Source organism: Anomaloglossus baeobatrachus, chromosome 1, assembly GCF_048569485.1.
Source record: "Anomaloglossus baeobatrachus isolate aAnoBae1 chromosome 1, aAnoBae1.hap1, whole genome shotgun sequence".
NCBI lineage: Eukaryota > Metazoa > Chordata > Amphibia > Anura > Aromobatidae > Anomaloglossus > Anomaloglossus baeobatrachus.
In genome coordinates this window covers 504,044,667-504,067,079 of record NC_134353.1, presented here as the reverse complement: position 1 = coordinate 504,067,079, position 22,413 = coordinate 504,044,667, and the positions used below count along the sequence as shown (strand labels likewise).

General features: G+C 44.4%; 1 protein-coding gene and 1 long non-coding RNA gene across 3 annotated transcripts in view; one reads left to right on the top strand and one right to left on the bottom strand.

The window, feature by feature from the left end:
- Window positions 1-22,413, bottom strand: part of LOC142243723 (paralemmin-1-like) — a 240,595-nt gene that overhangs the window by 74,163 nt on the left and 144,019 nt on the right. For both annotated transcript variants that reach the window (XM_075315917.1, XM_075315924.1), the window contains exon 2: window positions 583-663. In XM_075315917.1, the coding sequence (XP_075172032.1) occupies window positions 583-663 (81 nt within the window). The remainder of the gene's footprint in view (window positions 1-582; window positions 664-22,413) is intronic.
- Window positions 1-22,413, top strand: part of LOC142243732 (uncharacterized) — a 306,491-nt gene that overhangs the window by 210,527 nt on the left and 73,551 nt on the right. The gene's annotated exons all lie outside the window — the stretch shown is intronic.

The window sequence follows — 22,413 nt, the reverse complement described above, 5'->3', positions numbered from 1 at the left end:
TAACAACAGAAGGTGTTTAACCTGCCCTGCTTGTGTACACCAATATTACTAAATGTATAGAAGTACTACAGTGTTCTGCATCATGGTCTGGATAACAAGCTCATATATGGAGCAATTTATATCCTCCTTTAGGTCCTTCCGGAAATGAAAGCATCTTGCAAGAATCCCTTTATAGACTATGGCACCGTATAATGTTTTATGGAAACACCCTAAAACATTTACGTTTAGGCCATAAAAAAGTTGCTGTTATACAAGTAGCTAATTGGAAATTGATACTGACCACATATACATATAACATATGTTAACAAAATGATGGAATGATTCAGATGCAGATATATCCGATTGTATCGCAGAATATATAACATGCAATCTGAACAGTACTGATGCCAAATCGATACATTACATAGCTATGACAGTGTTCCCATTAAAGCCTTTCGCCCGCAATCTTCCTGATTAGAGCAGAAGCTTCATTCCCTCTATTGTCAATGCTGTGTATGATGCTGCTTGTAAGGAACACATGCTTGCATCATATATAACATGGATGATGTGGGGAAGTGCTTCTTCTCTACTGTCAGCTCTTACCTTTAGGTGCTGCAGTTGGAGAATTTGGTCTTCAAGCTGTTGTCTTTTGTCTTCAATCGCAGCCTGGCGTTTTCTTTTTTCCTTTGCAAGAGAAGGAAAGAAAAGACAGAGATGAGAATATGTAGAGCTGTGGTTGCCTTTCGGCAGCTGTTGGCATGTGCTAGCACTGCTGTTCCTGAGTCTCAGGCATAGGCTATGAAGAAGACTATCCGCTATACACTGACATGGGCAGGAAGCCACCAGCTCCCTCAGTGATAGCTGCTACACTCCCAGTTTAAAGGGACATTCATATCTTATGTCACAGGCTCTAATAATCACGTCTTTTCTGATCATATGTACATGTCACTTGTTAGGTTCCTATGTGCCTGAATTTCTTGTATAGCCTCCGCTTATATTGTAAGGAAACAACCACGGTGACCAAATGAAAAAGGCTCCGGGGAATGTCTACAGATCAATAATGTATGAAATGAGAATATCTACAAGGAACATATATCAGTATATAAAGCAGCGCTATATTCATAGTGATGATTAATGGTTTGGGCGTGGCTGTCTACAGGCACAAACCTCGAATAACAGTTTCTAGCCATCCACAATATTTCTGCTCCATTCACGTCCAGTACACACAGCAGAGGGAAGGGAAAGGGCTATCTATCTATCTTTAGCAAACCCAATTTTGCTTACAAAATGAAGATCATGTTCTGGACAAAAAGGCAGAGTATGACCCGCTTTATCTCAGAAGAGAAAATAAGCAGTTCTTAGACATTGTGATCAAACTTTAGAAGCTAATCCACATCATGTCTACCTCTTTAAAGACGGCTCCTTCTGTAAGGCTACATCCACATGAGGGCGAACCACAAGCCCAGTGCCCGAACTAACAGCACCGCACATTAATATGATACTGCTAGTCCAAGATACCTGACCAAACCAGGAGCAAAGGTCACTGCCACAGGACACCTGTCATCTCAGAAAACATTACCTGAAGATATGGGGTTAATCAGCAGGTAAATTGCATTACAATGCTGCTTGGACACCTTCCTGAAATTGCGGCTCCCAGGAGAACATCTTTCCTCCTGGGAGCCACTAGCTTCTAGTCATGCGGGAGTGAACGCAGTGATTACAGTCATTTCTCTCAGCCCCATTCACTATATTATTATTATTTATTATTATAGCGCCATTTATTCCATGGCGCTTTACAAGTGAAAGAGGGTATACGTACAACAATCATTAACAGTACAAAACAGACTAGGAGGAGAGAGGACCCTGCCCACGAGGGCTCACAGTCTACAGAGAATGGGTGCTGGTAAAATAGGTGAGGACAGAGCTGGTTGCGCAGTGGTGTACTGGACTGAGGGTTATTGTAGGTTGTAGGCTTGTTGGACGAGATGGGTCTTGAGGTTCCTCTTGAAGCTTTCTACGGTAGGGGAGAGTCTGATATGTTGAGGTAGAGTGTCGCGGGCGGAGGAGTGGACGCTGCGCTCTCCCACTGCTCGGGTCCAGCTGCTGCTGCTGCCGCTGCTCGGTGGTGGCTCGAGCGGTGGGCCGGATCCCGGGGACTCGAGCGGCGTTCCTCGCCCGTGAGTGAAAAGGGGATTTTGATTGTGTGGGTTTTGGTTATTGTCTGTGACGCCACCCACGGTTGTGGTGATATTGGTGACACCACTGCTGCTCTAGACGGGGATCCCGGGAGCGGTGACAGGGAGCAGCTTTGTTGTTAGTTCTCCCCTCCGTGGGTAGGGGGTTGGTTGTCCCGGGGCCCGGTGATGGGGTAGGGATGGATGGCAGGCAGGTTAAGGGGCCTGGTGAGGTGCAGGGTCGCGGGGGCAGCGCTGTGCCGCACGGCACGGTGGTACTCACTCAGCCAATGATGAGGACACAGTTCTCGGTAAAACACACGGCTGGATGGACGGGTCCCACAGGCGGCTGCGGTGTTGTTTCTCCCGGCAGGTTGGTGATGACTGCCTTTCCCTGCACCTATGTACGGTAGATGGTTCCAATGGGTTCCCACCGGTAACCCGCTCCCCAGCCGAAATATGGGCTGGAGGAGCCCCTTTTGCCCGCAGGCGCTGGCCCTGAGAAACGGTTGCCTTGGCGGTGGCGGTGTCTCCCTCACTTGGTTGGACTGTTGCCTTCTGTCGGGACTTGGCTGTTGGGAAACCCAGGAGGTTCCCTTCACTAACTAATTTGGCAAATTCACGGCGACTCCTAGCCTTGCCAGGGTCCGTAAGCCCCTGCCAGATGGTGCTGGCTTCTCTTTGCGTACCGGTCCAGTACCGCCGGGCCACCGCCCGTCCACGGTCCTTACGGTAGACTCCAATCAGCCACTCCTGCAGACGATCACAACCGTCTGCCAACCTTGCTGTCCCGCCCGGGCCACACACCCGGACGCTGTCAGTTAGTTTCTCCACTACCACTTCTCCTCCTTCCACTTTCACCTCCAAAACTAATCTGTCTGTTTTCCCGCCTCCAGGACTGTGATCTCCTCGGTGAGCGGGACCAACCGCCTGGCCCACCCCCTGGTGTGGACATCAGCCCCTGGAGGAAGGCAACAAGGGTTTTATGTCTGACCTCGGTGTGCCTGCTGGGAGTGTGGGGTGTGTTGATGTTGTTCTCTGTGGCCCCTGGCTTGTTCAGGGCGCCACAAGAGCATTCCAGAGTATGGGGGAAGCACGGGAGAAATCTTGTATGCGATTGTGGGAAGAGGAGATAAGAGAGGAGTAGAGAAGTGGATCTTGTGAGGATCTGAGGTTGCGTGCAGGTAGGTACCGAGAGACTAGGTCACAGATGTAAGGAGGAGAAAGGTTGTGGATGGCTTTGTATGTCATGGTTAATGTTTTGAACTGGAGTCATTGGGCGATGGGAAGCCAGTGAAGGGATTGGCAGAGTGGGGAGGCTGGGGAATAGCGAGGGGAGAGGTGGATTAAGCGGGCCGCAGAGTTTAGGATAGATTGGATATACTATCAGCAGTGGCTGTAATTAAGCACGCCCCAGCACTGTGATTGACAGCTCGCTGTGCAGTGATGGTTACAGGATAGTGAGTGGTGCCATGAGCATTGACTGTAACCACTCAATACAAAGCCTCCATGATTGAAGACTGGCAGCTCCCAGGAAGAAATAAGTTCATTTTCTCCTGGTAGCAGCACTTTTAGGCCTCGGTTCCACTTACGCATAGCTTCTGATTTGAGAGCATCGGAAGTGATATGCTAATGACCCTCTGCTGCGAGCATCAGCCGAGGGTTATGCGATTGTGATTCGATCTTGTGATCATATCACAGCTGCGGAGAAGATCGAGGGAGTACTTTCTCCACATTGCCTTCGCTGCCTGTCTCTGCATACATTGGACTGCGGTTGATTGACATGTGAGTGCAGCGCGATGTTTCACACGCTCCCTTTGACTTGTATGGGGGTGCATGAGCCAAGACTCTCTGACAAACACAGCATCCTGTGATTAATTTCTCGGGCCGATACGGTGCACTGGTGCTGTGACGTCCTGGGCAAGCCAGGGGTCACAGGTCATTGCACCACCACACCCTACACCCCAGTTAGGAACACCCAAGCTACCAAAATCCTTGTTGCCTTCCTCCAGGGGCTGATGTTCACACCAGGGGGTGGGCCAGGCGGTTGGCTCCGCCTACCGAGGAGTTCACAGCCCTGGAGGCGGGAGGAACCAGGCAGATCAGTTTAGGAGAGTGAAGAGTCGAGTCGAGTGAGGGAAGTGAAGGAGTAAACAGTAAAGTGAAGTAAAGTAGAAGTGAAGTTGTAGTACAGCTAAAGAGAAGAGCTGAAGTGACAGTAGTAAAGCCTGAAGTTGGTCCGGCTGTGTGCCCGGACAGTGACAGCAAGGTCAGCAGACGGCGGTGATAGTCCGCAAGGGTGACTGCTCGGAGGTTGCTGGAAGGACCGCGGACGGGTAGTGGCCCGGCGGTCTGGAGCAGTATACGAAGAACAGTCAGCACCAGGGCAGGGGCCTCTCGGATCCCAGCAAGGCTAGGAGTCGCCATAATTTGCCAAATCCATCAGTGAAGGGGACGTCTGTCTCCAAACAACCAAGTCCCGATTGAAGGCAACAGTCCGACCATTACGGAGAGACACCGCCACCGCCAGGGCACCAGTTTCTCAGGGCCAGCGCCTGCGGGCAAAGTAGGGCTCCTCCGGCCCATATCCAAGCCGGGCAGCGGGTTACCGGTGGGAACCCATCGCTACCAATACAGGAACATTAGGTGCAGGAAAAGGGACATCACCGTCACCTACTGGGGAAAGCAAGTGCAGCCGTCCGTGGGAACCGTCTTTCCAGCCGTGTGTTTTACCGAAAACTGTGTCAACGTCTCAGGCTGAGTGAGTACTACAGTGCCGCAAGGCACAGCGCTGCCCCCGCGTCCCTGCTCCCCACCAAGCCCTGCATCACCCACCTCATCACTGGGCCCCGGGATCACTAACCCCTACCCACGGAGGGGCAACACAACAACTGGCTGCTCCATACCATCCTTCCCGGGATCCCCATACAGAGCAGCGGTGGTGTCAACAAATCACCACAACCGTGGGTGGCGTCACGGACAATAACCAATCCCCATACCCAAAACCCCCTTTCACTCACGGGCGAGGAGCGCCGGCCCACCGCTCGAGCCACCGAGCAGCAGCAGGCCGCAGCAGCCGCGGCAGCCGGACCCAAGCAGCAGTAGGGAGAGCGCGGCGTCCCCTCCTCCGCCCGCGACAGTGCGAATGCAGTCAGATGTCTTATCAGATTGCACTCGTCCGTGCAAAATGCAAGTGGATGCATACCCTTAGTAAGGAAGCAGTGTGAAGCTATTTGCCTATGCTGCACTGCAGTAGCAGATGCCATGCAGTGTTTCATTTACAGTGATCACACGCTTTAAGGGTTATTTAAAAAATCACAATGACTTATAATAATATAAGCATATATGTATTAATATTTATTAATTAAATGCCTTGTTTTGCACATCTCACTCCCCAAAGGTTGCTCTTTCAAGCTCTATTTACCCTTCAGTTGCCAATGAAACTGTCCTGTTATAATTCCACCGCTTTTGGTCAATCATGTATAGCGAGTGCAAGTCTCTAAAGGCCCCGTCACACACAGAGATAAATCTTTGGCAGATCTGTGGTTGCAGTGAAATTATGGACATATTGTTCCATTTGTACACAGCCACAAACATGGCACTGATTGTCCACAATTTCACTGCAACCACAGATCTGCCGCAGATCTCTGTGTGTGACAGGGCCTTAGGTCTAAAGGGGGCTTTACACGGTAGCGATATCGCTAGCAATTTCTAGCGATAGCGACCGTGTAAGTACCTGCCCCCGTCGCGCATGCGATTGTTTGTGATTGCTGCCGTAGCGAACATTATCGCTACGCAGCGTCACACATACTTACCTGGTAGGCGGCGTCGCTGTGACTGCCGAACAATCCCTCCTTCAAGGGGGAGGGACGTTCGGCATCACAGCGACGTCACCGCAACGTCACTAAGCGGCCGGCCAATCAAAGCAGAGGGGCGGAGATGAGCAGGACGTAACATCCCGCCCACCTCTTCCTTCTGCATTGCGGCCGGCGGCAGGTAAGGAGACGGTCCTCGCTCATGCGGTGTCACACATAGCGATGTGTGCTGCCGCATGAGCGATGAACCACGACGCTAAACAACCCTTACCGATTTTTGACTTTGGGACGACCTCTCCATGGTGAACGATTTTCACCATTTTTGAGGTCGCCTAAGGTCGCTGGTAAGTATTACACGCTGCGATATCGTTAATGACGCCGGATGTGTGTCACTAACAACTTGACCCCGGCGACCAAACATTAACGATATCGTAGCGTGTAAAGCCCCCTTAAGTCCATTAGATGCGACAGTCCCGCGACTCTACCCAGCTCATCCTGAATTGCCCTGGTGCGGTGGCAATTGGGGTAATAAGGAGTTAATGGCTGCCCATAGCTGCCACTAAGTCCTAGCTTAGTGATGGCAGGAGTCTATGATACACCCCCAGTCACTAAACTGTAGTGAAAATAAATAAACACAAACACCGAAAAATCCTTTATTTGAAATAAAAGACAATAAAAACACCCTTTTTCACCACTTTATTAAAATCCCCAACTACTCCTCCAGGTCCACCGTAATCCACATGAGGTCCCACGACGCTTTCAGCTCTGCTACATCGGAAGCTGACAGGAGCGGCCGTAGAACACTGCCGCTCGCTGTGACCTCCACGGAGCAACTGAAGTGAGCCGCGCTGTCAGCGATGACATCACTCAGTTTACCCGCGGCCACAGCTGGATTCTCGATACAAACTGCTACAATGGATCAGTTTTTTTACCGGATCCGACGCATCAGTTTTACCACAATCTGCGACTGATCCGTTGCATCATTAATAATAAATAATAATAATAATCATCAGGCCCACACCGAATTGTGCCTGACCCCAAAAACGGATGTGTGAAAGTAGCCTTAGCTGATACCTGGCAGCATAGCTTTTCTCGGCATCCACCTTTGACCAGGGCCGGTTTTGGATAAAGTAGGGCTCTGGGTAAAACTTTAAAGGACAGCCCTAAATTACACTCAAACATTTAGGTTGCATTTACATATCCTGAATTCAGACTGGTAAATGAGCACAATTGACAATATTATGTCCTTCGGTGCTTGTTTTCCGGCGTCTTTACAGAGGTGGATGAAGAATGATGGGCACATAATGATCACTAGTAGATTAATCTGGCCCCTACAGTATCATGTTATCAGCAGCACATCTGCAGTCTGCAGTGGGCGATGTGCTGCTCAAAACAATGATTTTTGTACTGCCATAAACAATCCAATCACCTAATGAATGAGCAGCCTTTGCTTGTTGATTGGATGATTGCCGACATGTTTACTCCAATGAACTCTCATCTACGATGCCGGGAATTCTAAACATGGATGCTACATGCACACAGTATGCGACATAAACAATTTATGTTACACACACTTATGTATATACACATATAGTACACACACATGTATAAACCGAGCACATATACACATATGTATACATACATATAGCACACACATGGATACACCAAGAACACGCGCACACATATGTATACACACATATAGCACACACATTCATATGTATACACACATATATACAAAGCCCAGGTAGTGATGAGGCATTATATAATTATAGAAAATTAAATAAAATATGTAAAAAGCAAATTAAGTTAGCTAAGTTTGAGACAGAGAGACTCATTGCGAGAGAAAGTAAAAATAATCCTAAAATATTCTTTAACTACATAAACAGTAAAAAACTGAAAAGCGATAGTGTTGGCCCCCTTAAAAATAGTCTTGGTGAAATGGTGGAAGGGGATGAGGGTAAAGCCAACCTGCTGAATGACTTTTTTTCTACGGTTTTTATACAAGAAAATGCCATGGCAGATGACATGACCAGTGATACCATAAATTCACCCTTGAATATTACCTGCTTAACCCAGCAGGAAGTACGCCGCTGCCTCGAAATCACTAAGGTTGACAAATCTCCGGGCCCGGATGGCATACACCCCAGAGTACTACAGGCATTGAGTTCTGTGATAGATAGACCATTATTTTTAATCTTCACAGATTCCTTAATAACAGGGTCGGTACCGCAGGACTGGCGCATAGCAAATGTGGTGCCAATATTCAAAAAGGGGACAAAAACTGAGCCGGGAAATTATAGGCCGGTAAGTTTAACCTCTACGGTTGGTAAAATCCTTGAGGGTTTCTTGAGAGATGCTATACTGGAGTATCTCAAGAAAAATAACCTTATGACAGAGTATCAACATGGGTTTATGAGGGACCGATCCTGTCAAACTAATTTGATCGGCTTCTATGAAGAGGTAAGTTCAAGTCTGGACCAGGGAAATGCAGTGGATGTTGTGTATATGGACTTTTCAAAAGCTTTTGATACGGTGCCACACAAAAGGTTGGTACATAAAATGAGAATAATGGGGATAGGGGAAAATATGTGTAACTGGGTTAAAAACTGGCTCAGTGATAGGAAACAAAGGGTGGTTATTAATGGTACGTACTCGGACTGGGTCTCAGTTCATAGTGGGGTACCACAGGGGTCAGTATTGGGCCCGCTTCTTTTCAACATATTTATAAATGACCTTGTTAGGGGCATGCGGAGTAGAATTTCAATATTTGCAGATGATACTAAACTCTGCAGGGTAATAAATACAGAGGAGGATAAGTTTATATTACAGGGAGATTTATGTAAATTGGAAGATTGGGCTGAGAAGTGGCAATTGAAGTTTAATGTAGATAAATGTAAGGTCATGCACTTGGGTAGAGGAAATAGAATTTATAATTATGTACTTAATTGTAGAACACTGGGTAAAACAGACACAGAAAAAGACTTGGGTGTATGGGTGGATGGTAAACTTCACTTTAGTGGACAGTGTCAGGCAACTGCTGCCAGGGCTAATAAAATAATGGGATGTATTAAAAGAGGTATAAGTGTTCATGAAAAAAATATAGTTCTACCTCTGTACAAGTCACTAGTGCGACCGCACTTAGAATACTGTGTACAATTCTGGTCACCGATATATAAGAAGGACATAGCTGAACTGGAGAGGGTGCAGAGAAGAGCCACCAAGATTATTAGAGGAATGGGTGGGCTGCAATACCAAGACAGGTTATTAAACTTGGGGTTATTTAGTCTGGAAAAACGAAGGCTTAGGGGGGATCTAATCACAATGTATAAATATATGAGGGGACAGTACAGAGACCTTTCCAAAGATCTTTTTACACCTAGGCCTGCGACTGGAACACGGGGGCATCTGCTACGTCTTGAGGAAAGAAGGTTTAATCATAATCACAGACGAGGATTCTTTACTGTACGAGCAGTGAGACTATGGAACTCTCTGCTGCATGATGTTGTAATGAGTGATTCACTACTAACATTTAAGCAGAGCCTGGACGCCTTTCTTGAAAAATTTAATATTACCAGTTATGTATATTAGATTTTATGACAGGGTATTGATCCAGGGAACTAGTCTGATTGCCGGATGTGGAGTCAGGAAGGAAATTTTTTTCCCCATTGGAACTGGTTTGCCACATTGGGTTTTTTTTTGCCTTCCTCTGGATCAACATGTTAGGCTACAGGTTGAACTAGATGGACTTAGAGTCTCCATTCAACCTTAAAAACTATGATACTATGATACTATGATACACACATGTATACAGAGCACATACATACACATGTATACAGAGCACATACATACATATACGGTATATGTCATCACATATATACTGTGTATATATGCTTAGATATATACCACTAAAGGCTGCTTTACACACTGCGATATCACTAGCGATGTCGCTAGCGATCGCACCCGCCCCCGTCGTGCGTGTGACACGGGCAAATCGCTGCCCGTGGCGAACAATATTGCAGGTACGCGTCACACGTACTTACCTTCCTAACGACGTTGCTGTTGCCGGCGAACAACCTCTTTTTTAAGGGGGTGGTTCATGCGGCGTCATAGGAACGTCACATGGCAGCCGTCCAATAGAAGCGGAGGGGCGGAGAGCAGCCCCATGAACGTCACTCCCACCTCGTTGTTGGAGGACGCAGGAACGCTGTTTTTCGTCGTTCCTGCGGTGTCACACGTAGCGATGTGTGCTGCCTCAGGAACGACGAAGAACCTGCGTCATGCAAGAGCAACGATATTTTGAAAATGAACGACGTGTCAACAATCAACGATTTGGTGAGTATTTGGGATCATTAGCGGTCGCTCGTAAGTGTCACACGCAACGACGTCGCTAACGAGGATAGATGTGCGTCACGAATTCCGTGACCCCAGCGACATCTCGTTAGTGATGTCGTTGCGTGTAACGGGGCCTTTAGAGTTCATACTTTCTAGGCTCAACCACACACATAGACACAGACAGACAGACAGACAGACAGGCAGACACACACACACACACACACACACACACACGTCCATTCTAATCACTGGGCTGTGTGTATCATACAGGACAGGTCGTCCAGGGAGAGATGCTTTTTGTAACCTATATTCTGACCAAGAGATGGGGATTCTGAACACAGGACTCCTTATTTTAATTAAGAAACATCTAAAAATGTTTATTAAAATAGGTTTTACAAACTGGAGAGTCAGTAAGAACGGTTTCATACGATCACCTACTTAAATGTACTTTTTAACAAAGAGATCCTATATACTTCCTATTAAAGTCTATTTTTTACTAAAGAAAAGTTACATTTGAATGATTAAGCTCCATCCTGGTGTTGTAAAATCCCTATGACAACACTTCATGTCTTGTGTTGTAATGTCACTAGGGTGATCACCAGTGGAAATGTTGAACTTAATGCCTTGTATGTTCTGCCTGCCTGATAACTGTCTACAAATTTAGGAATTATTAGGGTGGTACCCTAATTACATTTTATAGATATCATTATTTTTTTAGTTTGTTAGTAAACCCATCATGAACAGCCGATGATGCCTGCTGCGTGCAGGGAGCTCTCATGTTGCTATTACATGGCTATTACAAAGATTTTAACCCTTTCATTCCAGATATTCCATTTAGGTTTTGTAATTTTGAATGAAACAATGCATTCTACCACATAGCATACTGCAAAGTGGGAAAAAATTCCAAGTGCATTGTATTTGCAAAAAAAGTACAATTCTACATTGTTTTTTTAAACTTTTTCATTTACTATGTTTCTACCATGTTAAAGGGAATCTGTCACCAGGTTTTTGCCACGTAATATGACAGCAGCATAAAGTAGGGCAGAGACCCTGATTTCAGTGATGTGTCACTTACTGGGCTGCTTAGTGTAGTTTTCATAAAATCACTGTTTAATCAGCAGGAGATTATCATTAGAGGACTACTTGGTGTGCTGCCAGGTAGTACAGCATATTCATGAGCTTTGTATAACTGCTAGATCTGCAGCAGAGAGAACATTGATTTTATCACAATGACAGCAAACAGCTCAGTAAGGCCCCTTTCACATGTCAATGATTCTGGTACGTTTGTGCTTTTTTTTAAACGTACCAGAATCACTGACATACGCAGACCCATTATAATGAATGGGTCTGCTCACATGTCAGTGATTTGTCACTGCACGTGTCTCCGTGCGGCGTACCCGCGTGTGCGTGATTGCTGCACGGAGACATGTCCATTTTTTTCTGGCATCACTGATGTTCCACGGACCACGCAGTGGTGTGGTCCGTGAAACACGTGCCAGAAAAAAACGTGCATTTAAAATAATAAACATTTTAACTCACCCGGCTCCAGCGATGTCCTCTGCAGCCCGTCCTCCCTGCTGCTTCAGAGCCGGCTGATTACTGTCGCGCATATTCATTATGCGCGACACAGCCGACCTGGAAGCAGCTGCTGCGGGGGTCACCGCCGGCCGGATGCTGCACCGCGGGAGCGATCAGCACCATGGACAGCGGGAGCGGGCACAGGTGAGTGAATCTCTAAGTGCAATCACGGGCCACGGAGAACGGAGCCCGGATTGCACTTAGACAACCCACGTGTGCCGTGATTCACGGCAAACGCAGGGACATGTGCGTGTTTTACATGCCAGTGAAAAACGTCACTGTTTTTCACTGACGTGTGAAACGGGCCTTAAGTGACACATCACTGGAATCAGGGTCTCTGTCTCTACATTATGCTGCGCTCATATGGGGGAGCAAAAACCTGGTGACAGATTCCCTTTAACTATGGTATATGGTAACCATACCAGATGAGTAATCAAGTCAGGACAAGTACGCAGATACCAAACATGTATAGTTTTTGTATTTAAGTAATGAAAAAAAATCTGAAATTTGTAGAAAAAAAAATACCTTTGGTCGTCATTTTCCAAAACCCAGAACGTTTTCATTTTTTGGGATATGGGGCTATGTGAGGTCTTATTTTTAGCATGCTCAGCAGACGTCTTTACTGATACCATTTCGGGACAGATATGAAGTTTATTGCCTCTTATTACATTTTATTCCAATGTTGCAGCGGCCAAAAAGGCGTAATTTGGAGTTTTGATGTTTGTCTCCTTACGCCATTTACCGATTAGATCAATTTACTTTATATTTTGATAAATAGAGATACCAAATATGTGTGTTTTTTATGTTTTTTAATTGTTTCAATGCTTTTATCAGTGTAGCTCCTGCTCTAGAACCCGGGGGCCCCCAAGGGAGTGGGGACCCTAGGAAATTGCCCAGTTTGCCTATACCCCCTTAATGCCAGCCCTGCCTTTGACATAGTGTGTATTCTACCTTTACAATACACTGCATGCTGTTGCACACTATGCTCCTATAGTCTGTATGACTAATTTTATCTTCTGCCATCTACATCAATATAGTTGCTTTGTATTTTTAAATAATTGTTGACTGGTTTCTTTAAGAGATGAACTTTCTGGCATTCCTCCACAATTGAGCTTGTAATTACTAGGCAGTGCAGAGCAGACCTGTGCTTGTTGCCTGCTGCTGACAGATCAGTGATGTGAAACAGAAAATGCTGCAATGTTGATGCATATGGCATTAAATAATCCTCTGCTGTATGCATCAACAGAGGAACATTTCAGCAGTAGCCAACAAACACAGCTCAAATCTGCACTGCCTAGTAATTATAAGCTGTTTTAGTGGAGTATACGAGAGATGAGCTGAGAGAAATCCACTAACAATGATGTAAAAACACATACTGATGTAAATGGCAGATTATAAAACTGGTCAAGACGAGTACTATAGAAGAACAAACTCAAGTTAAAGTAATGATTAGAGATGAGCTGATCGTGTAGAAGTTCAGGTTTTGCTGGTCCAGGTGAACTTTTTTAAAGTTCAAAACCGACCCGGACTTGACCGAACCTCATTTGAGGTCACTGATTATAACACAACGGTGGGTAGGAGAGTCGGGTTCACGCTGCGCTAAAAACCACGATGCCAGACGATATGATGAATTATTTTCTTTATTTAGGACAGGTCAACACATTTCAAAGGCATATCCGCCTTCTTCATCAGGACAAGGAAAAGAACAGCATAATTTTTCCTAATCCTGATGAAGAAGGCAGATATGCCTTTGAAACTACAAACTACATCTGATTGCGCTGTTGTTACCCCCAGTGTGCGCTGTTCAAAGACTGCAAGTGGCTCACACAGGGCTGAGCACCGTGCATACCGTGGAAAAGTCTGAGTTCATACCGAACACTGAACTTCAGATTCACGTATCTCTATTAATGATAGCTCAGAATGCGTCTAGTCAAGAGCATAGAGGAGACGTGCAGCACAAAGGACAAGCAAGTGTTCCTGGGAAATGTAGTGTTAGCGATTTAAGAATAGGACCGCTCATTCAGCTATGTAAAGCTGGATGCAGATAGGAAAAAACACATAAAGGTATGAGAAAGAAATTTCATGTTACGCTTAGACTGAATATTAACAATATGCACTTACTGTGCTTTCTTAAAAATAATGCAATTATGAAAATAACTCTTTAGATGAGGTCAGCCTCCAGCTTCACCATAGCTCTGCCTCCACCCCTTGAACATTCCACAGTCCAACCGCCACTCTTGGAAAAACTCCCGCATACAGTCATATGAAAAAGTTTGGGCACCCCTATTAATGTTAACCTTTTTTCTTTATAACAATTTGGGTTTTTGCAACAGCTATTTCAGTTTCATATATCTAATAACTGATGGACTGAGTAATATTTCTGGATTGAAATGAGGTTTATTGTACTAAGAGAAAATGTGCAATCCGCATTTAAACAAAATTTGACTGGTGCAAAAGTATGGGCACCCTTATCAATTTCTTGATTTGAACACTCCTCACTACTTTTTACTGACTTACTAAAGCACTAAATTGGTTTTGTAACCTCATTGAGCTTTGAACTTCATAGGCAGGTGTATCAAATCATTAGAAAAGGTTTTTAAGGTGGCCACTTGCAAGTTGTTCTCCTATTTGAATCTCCTATGAAGAGTGGCATCATGGGCTCCTCAAAACAACTCTCAAATGATCTGAAAACAAAGATTATTCAACATAGTTGTTCAGGGGAAGGATACAAAAAGTTGTCTCAGAGATTTAAACTGTCAGTTTCCACTGTGAGGAACATAGTAAGGAAATAAAAGAACACAGGTACAGTTCTTGTTAAGCCCAGAAGTGGCAGGCCAAGAAAAATATCAGAAAGGCAGAGAAGAAGAATAGTGAGAACAGTCAAGGACAATCCACAGACCACCTCCAAAGACCTGCAGCATCATCTTGCTGCAGATGGTGTCAATGTGCATCGGTCAACAATAAATTGCACTTTGCACAAGGAGAAGCTGTATGGGAGAGTTATGCGAAAGAAGCCAATTCTGCAAGCACGCCACAAACAGAGTCGCCTGAGGTATGCAAAAGCACATTTGGACAAGCCAGTTACATTTTGGAAGAAGGTCCTGTGGACTGATGAAACAAAAATTGAGTTGTTTGGTCATACAAAAAGGCGTTGTGCATGGAGGCAAAAATACACGGCATTCCAAGAAAAGCACTTGCTACCCACAGTAAAATTTGGTTTAGGTTCCATCATGCTTTGGGGCTGTGTGGCCAATGCCGGCACCAGGAATCTTGTTAAAGTTTAGGGTCGCATGGATTCAACTCAGTATCAGCAGATTCTTGACAATAATGTGCAAGAATCAGTGACAAAGTTGAAGTTACGCAGGGGATGGATATTTCAGCAAGACAATGATCCAAAACACTGCTCCAAATCTACTCAGGCATTCATGCAGAGGAACAATTTCAATGTTCTGGAATGGCCATCCCAGTCCCCAGACCTGAATATAATTGAAAATCTGTGGGATGATTTGAAGCGTGCTGTCCATGCTCGGCGACCATCAAACTTAACTGAACTGGAATTGTTTTGTAAACAGGAATGGTCAAATAAACCTTCATCCAGGATCCAGGAACTCATTAAAAGCTACAGTAAGCGACTAGAGGCTGTTATTTTTGCAAAAGGAGGATCTACAAAATATTAATGTCACTTTTATGTTGAGGTGCCCATACTTTTGCACTGGTCAAATTTTGTTTAAATGCGGATTGCACATTTTCTGTTAGTACAATAAACCTCATTTCAATCATCCAGAAATATTACTCAGTCCATCAGTTATTAGATATATGAAACTGAAATAGCTGTTGCAAAAACCCAAATTGTTATAAAGAAAAAAGGTTAACATTAATAGGGGTGCCCAAACTTTTTCATATGACTGTATATGAGTACACGGGTCGCATATGCACGTGTATATATTATATATATATATATATATATATATATATATATATATATATATATACACACATACATGTATACAGTACAGACCAAAAATTTGGACACACCTTCTCATCTCTAGAACAGCTATTAGGCTATGTGCGCACGTTGCGTATTTACATGCAGTTACGCTGCGATCTGCACCGCAGCGTAACTGCATGCATCCTGCGTCCCCTGCATAATCTGTGAAGATTATTCAGGAGCCATGCGCACGTGGCGTATTAGAGCGCAGCGCTTCATAGTTACATAGTTACATAGTTACATAGTTACTTAGGTTGAAAAAAGACCTAGGTCCATCTAGTTCAACCTTCCTCCACCAGTTGTACATTTAGTCACTAAGTCATTTATAACCAACAATGTTTTGTGTACTGAGGAAATCATCCAGCCCTTTTTTAAAAGCTGTTATAGTATCTATTAAAAGCTGTTATAGTATCTATATCTGTATATATATATCTATATCTATATCTAGTATCTGCCCGAAGCGCGCGTTCTAAGAAGTGACATGTCACTTCTTTCATGCGCTCTGCATGCAGCTCCCGCTCTTTCTATGGCAGGGGCTGCAGGCAGAGCGCATGGAATCAGCTTTTTTTCTTTTTCATTACGGACTGTTTCTGCAGCGATTTGAAGCGCACGTGTGCTGTTCAAATCGCTGCAGAAATTTCTGCAGTAACAGTACGCAACGTGCGCACATACCCTAAGGCTAGGGCCCCACTTTGCGTTTTTCTACTTGCAGTTCTAAACGCACGTTTTGGGCTTAATTGATTTGACCAAAGTTGCCTTTTTCAGAAATTTAGCGCTGAAAACGCATGCGTATTTACCGCATTTTATATGCGTTTTCAGTGCTATTTACCTGCTTTTCCACCTGCGTTTTGATAGATGCGTTTTGAACATCATGACACTGCTAAATAAAGTTTAAATAGTCAAACTCAATGAAAAAATTGGAAAAAAAGAAACAAATCTATATTTTTGTGAAAAATAATGAAAATAGATTAATTTAATGAAATTATAGCGGTAATATGATATTTAATGGAAAAATAGCAATAATTTATTAAAATTCTTATTTTTAATTGTCGGACTATGTGTGTGTGTAAAGGGACATATGAAATCATTATTTTGAAGTCCAAAACGCATGTTTTCTGCACTGGAAAAGCAGGTAAAACGCAGGAATTTGCTGGAATCTTGGTTTTTGCCATTTCTCATAGACTTCAATGTTAGCAAAACGCACCCAAAATGGCAAAAACAATTGACATGTTGCTTCTTTGAACGCATGGTTTTTGCCACAAAATATGCAAATTAAACGCAGCGTTTTAAAACGCAAAGTGGGGTCAGAAATTACACAATTTCCATAGGATATCATGGAAAAACAAAACGCAGGCCATTTGGCCATAAAACGCTGCAGCTCAAAACCCTGCAGAAACGCAGGTTAAAAACGCAAAGTGGGACCCTAGCCTTAAGAGGAGACTTTGTGCAGCAGGCCTTCATGGTAAAATAGCTAATAGGAAACAACTGCTAAGTACAGACAACAAGCAGAAGAGACTTGTTTGGGCTAAAGAACACAAGGAATGGACATTAGACCAGTGGAAATCTGTGCTTTGGTCTGATGAGTCAAAATTTGAGATCTTTGGATCCAACCACCATGTCTTTCTAGAAAAGGTGAACGGATGGACTCTACATGTCTGGTTCCCACCGTGAAGCATGGAGGAGGAGGTGTGACGGTGTGGGGGTGTTTTGCTGGTGACACTGTTGGGGATTTATTCAAAATTGAAGGCATACTGAACCAGGATGGCTACCACAGCATCTTGTCTTGCAGCGGCATGCTATTGCATCCTTTTTGCGTTTAGTTGGACCATCATTTATTTTTCAACAGGACAATGACCCCAAACACACCTTGAGGCTGTGTAAGGGCTATTTGACTAAGAAGGAGAGTGATGGGGTGCTACACCAGATAACCTGGCCTCCACAGTTACCAGACCTGAACCCAATTGAGATGGTTTGGGGTGAGCTGGACTGCAGAGTGAAGGCAAAAGGACCAACAAGTGCTAAGCATTTCTGGGAACTCCTTTAAGACTGTTGGAAGTCCATTTCCAGTGACTACCTCTTGAAGCGTCATCAAGAGAATGCCAAGAGTGTGCAAAGCAGTAATCAAAGCAAAAGGTGGCTACTTTGAAGAACCTAGAATATAAGACATATTTTCAGTTGTTTCACACTTTTTTAAGTATTTCATTCTACATGTTTTCATTCATAGTTTTGATGTCTTCATTGTGAATCTACAATTTTTAGAGTCATGAAAATAAAGAAAACTCTTTGAATGAGAAGGTGTGTCCAAACTTTTGGTCTTTACTATATATATATCTATATATATATATATATATATACTGCTCAGAAAAATAAAGGGAACACTTAAACAAGGATTTTGTATTTCAGTGTTCCCTTTATTTTTTTTGAGCAGTATATATATGTCTACTATATCCTCACCTATCCCTTGTAGACTGTGAGCCCTCGAGGGCAGGGACCTCTATCATCCTTTACCAGTCTGTGCCTTGTATTGTTTATGATTATTGTACTTGTCCCTATTATGTATACCCTTTTCACATGTAATACGCCATGGAATTGATGGCGCTATAACAATAAATAATAATTATATATATGAGAGACAGAGACTGCTGCTGGCTATATACACAATAGAGACTGCTGCTGACTGTATACGCAATAGAGGCTGCTGAGGGATGTATATACAGTAGAGGCTGTTGTGGGCTGTATACACAATAGAGGCTGCGGACTGTATACACAAAAGAGGCTGCAGCTAGGGCTATATACTCAATAAAGACTGAAGGTTGTATACACAATAGAAGTTGCAGACTGTATACACAATAGAGGCTGCCGGCTGCATATACAATAAAGCCTACTGGCTGTATACATAATAGAGGCTGCATGCTGTATACAGAATATAGGCTGTGGGGTTTATACACAATAGAGGCTGCAAGATGTATACTCACTAGAGGTTGCAGACTGTATACTCAATAGAGACTGCGGACTGCATAGTCATTAAGGGCTGCAGGCTGTATACTCAATAAAGGCTGCAGGCTGTATACACAATAGAGGCTGTGGGCTGTATACCCAATAGAAGCTGCGGGCTGTATATAAAATAGAGGCTATGGGCTGTATAACAAATAGAGGCTGTGGACTGTATACACAATAGAGGCTGCAGGTTGTAGACACAATAGAGGCTGTGGGCTGTATACACAATAGAGACTCCAGGCTGTATACTCAATAAAGGCTGTGGGTTGTATACACAATAGAGGCTGTAGGTTGTATAAAAAAAACAAAAAAACTGTGGAGTGTATTTGAAATAGAGGCTTCAGGCTGTATACACAATAGAGGCTGCGGGCTGTATATAAAATAGAGGCTATGGGCTGTATATAAAATAGAGGCTGTGGACTGTATACAAAATAGAGGCTGCAGGTTGTATACACAATAGAGGCTGTGGGCTGTATACACAATAGAGACTCCAGGCTGTATACTCAATAAAGGCTGGGGGTTGCATACACAATAGAGGCTGTAGGTTGTATATAAAATAAAGACTGTGGAGTGTATATGAAATAGAGGCTTCAGGCTGTATACACAATAGAGGCTGTGGGCTGTATACACAATAGAGGCTGCAGGCTGTATACTCACTAGAGGCTGTGGACTGTATACTCAATAGAGACTGCAAACTGCATACGAAATAGAGGCTGTGGGCTGTATACTCAATAGAGGCTATGGGCTGTATATAAAATAGAGGCTGCTGGCTGTATACACAATAGAGGCTGTGGGCTGTATACACAATAGAGGCTGCAGGCTGTATACACAATAGAGGCTGCGGGCTGTATACAAAAAAGAAGCTGTGGGCTGTATACGCAATAGAGGCTGCGGGCTGTATACACAATAGAGGCTATGGGCTATATACACAATAGAGCTTGTGAGGTGTATATAGTGTATACACAGCACTAGGTTGTACACACATCCTTATTATACATATATAGTATATACAGACATCCTGTACTACCCAAGACCTGGATATAAAATATGGTGCTGTGTATGAGCCAGGAACCAGAAGACAGATATACACAGATACCAGCCGTGGCCACTGAAGACAGAAGATTCAGATGCAGTCCTGGCATGCTCGGTGGTGATTGGAGAATCCTTTTCTCCTCGAGGCATCTTTCCTATTCTTCCAGTGAGTTCCTGTTTGTACTACGCATGGCAGCCTAATTAGCACATGCACATTGCACCTCATGAGGAACAGATGGCAGGACGGCAGCATCTGAAATTTCTGCGGCTGCAGCAATGACTGACTGCAGTGGGGCCCAGTGAAGAGGTGGGGGCGGGGCCCAGGAGGAGGAGTAGGGCGGAATGGGGCCCAGTGAAGAGGTTGAGGGTGATGCTTGGAGCTTAATTAAGCATAAATTAATTTCCCTGGGCCCCCTCTTCACCAGGCCCCATCCAGTAGTAAGGTTTGTAATGCCTTGATGGCAGCCCTGTCAGGAATATCCTGTTGATAAATTAAATACTGTGAATAATTCTGCTGTAGACATTTTAAAAGTCAGTTTCCTAGGCACTTTTCCAAATGTTATTTGGCATGTGTATATTCAAGAGCGCCTTTATGCCTGCCCTACCACCAGGACCTCTAGTGTAATGTGACGCGGGGAAGTGGTCCTTAGGCAAGGTAGTCACCTCTTACACCACTGCACACAACATGAAGATCGGAGTCCTCACTGAGTGTGTGGACTTGGGTTATGAGGGCGCTACACCCTTGAAGGCTGCATGATGCCGATGTCCAATGACTTGGGTTGGCCAGGACTAGATGTTGGATAGTTCAGAGAGAAAGAAAGACCAACATTCAAAACTATTTTTTTTTACAGAATGGTAACTTGGCAGGAATTATGTACAGCAGATAGCGGATAAGTAGCTTGTCAAATGTTCCCTTTATAACACAGGGCATTTTCATAGACAGTCTCTTTGCTTCTACACACACACACACACACACACACACACACACACACACACACACAATCTCTTTATTTCCTCTTAATTTCTAATTCATTTGTCATTGCCTCAACAGATCTCAACAGATCTCAATTCATTCATAACAACCCAGATCATTACTACAGTCCAGTTAGTGAGAGTTCTATTCTCAACCATCTCTTTCAGTTCAACATCTTCTTCCTTTTAAAAAGAACTAGTTTGCTATTATGACCGGCACTTAACTTCTCTCCTCCTGAGATTTTGGAACTACTAACTGGGGCACTCTCTTTGTGTCATATTCTCTAGTCTGTCCTGGTCCATTACTTTTCTGAGGTATAAACTCAGAGCCGTATTGCTAGGTGTGCTATCGCAGAACCCGTCTCCAGTCGATCACTCTATTCATTGTCTAGGTCGCCTCTCACATCAAGGCCACTGAAATCATCCGGCTCTGCTGCAAACTAGCTATACCTTAGGTCCTCTTCTACTGCATGTTGGGCCCTATTTGACTTCCTAACAGGAACCTGTCTCTGCCCTTTCTTTAGCCTCTCATACTCTTAGCTAGTCCCAATATTAACTTTAAAATTTCCCTACTGTCAGGCAAAAAACAATATAGCACTAATAACGCATGTCATGCACATAATAACAATGCTTGTGTCTTCAATGGGGAACGTGGGAAGTATATCCATCTTTTTACACTAGTACAGTAGTGCATATGCATAAACTCCCAATCTCTTAAATGACCAGCCTGCACCAAAATTCAGTATCCACGGCCAATGTCCAACAATGTCCTGAACTTCTGCATTTTATAAATGTTGCAAGGACTTTGCAAGTCATGACCTCTTGCTTTTTGAAAAATTATGGCCACTGGCTTGGGGCTGCAAATAGATACTTACTCTTGTTAGAGTAGCTTCATGCACAAACTAACCAGCACTTTGCTCATATAATGGCTGTTAATGGAAGAGCATGTGATTAGATCAGTGCATTAGCCTTCTCCAATAAAAAAACATCTTTGCCAAGTGAGGTGTTTTACTATTGGAGGAGGCTCATGCTGTAGTCTGGTTATCAGCAGCCATGTTCTGGGCAAAAGTACTCATCAGTTTCTGAGGAAAGCTGCATGACCAGCTGAGGGAGTATTCTCCGGTCGTGATGTCTGTATTACCCAAACCCTTATCCTAAAAATAAACACACGGACTGCATGCGACTTGGTTCAAAAATGGCCACAGCAGCCTTTATTGCCTATTGTTCACAAACTAAGCACCTTAGGGACGCCGTCCAACGGGCGACCCAGAACAACAACACACAGATAACAATAGACAATGCCAATTACATGACCCTCCCGGGGGCAGGCCCAGTCCATAACTACTACTCACCTTGCCCCTGGCCGCAACACACCGACCCAGAGACGAGGTGCCAATCACCCACGGATTGACACCCCCACACTTTGGCAGAACCCCGTGCCTGCCACATCCCGGAACCGAGAGCCACCATACCCAGACAATGACTCCCGGTCCAGTTACCAGTCACTTCCAACCTCTGGACCAGACCTACCCCCCCGCCGCTGTGA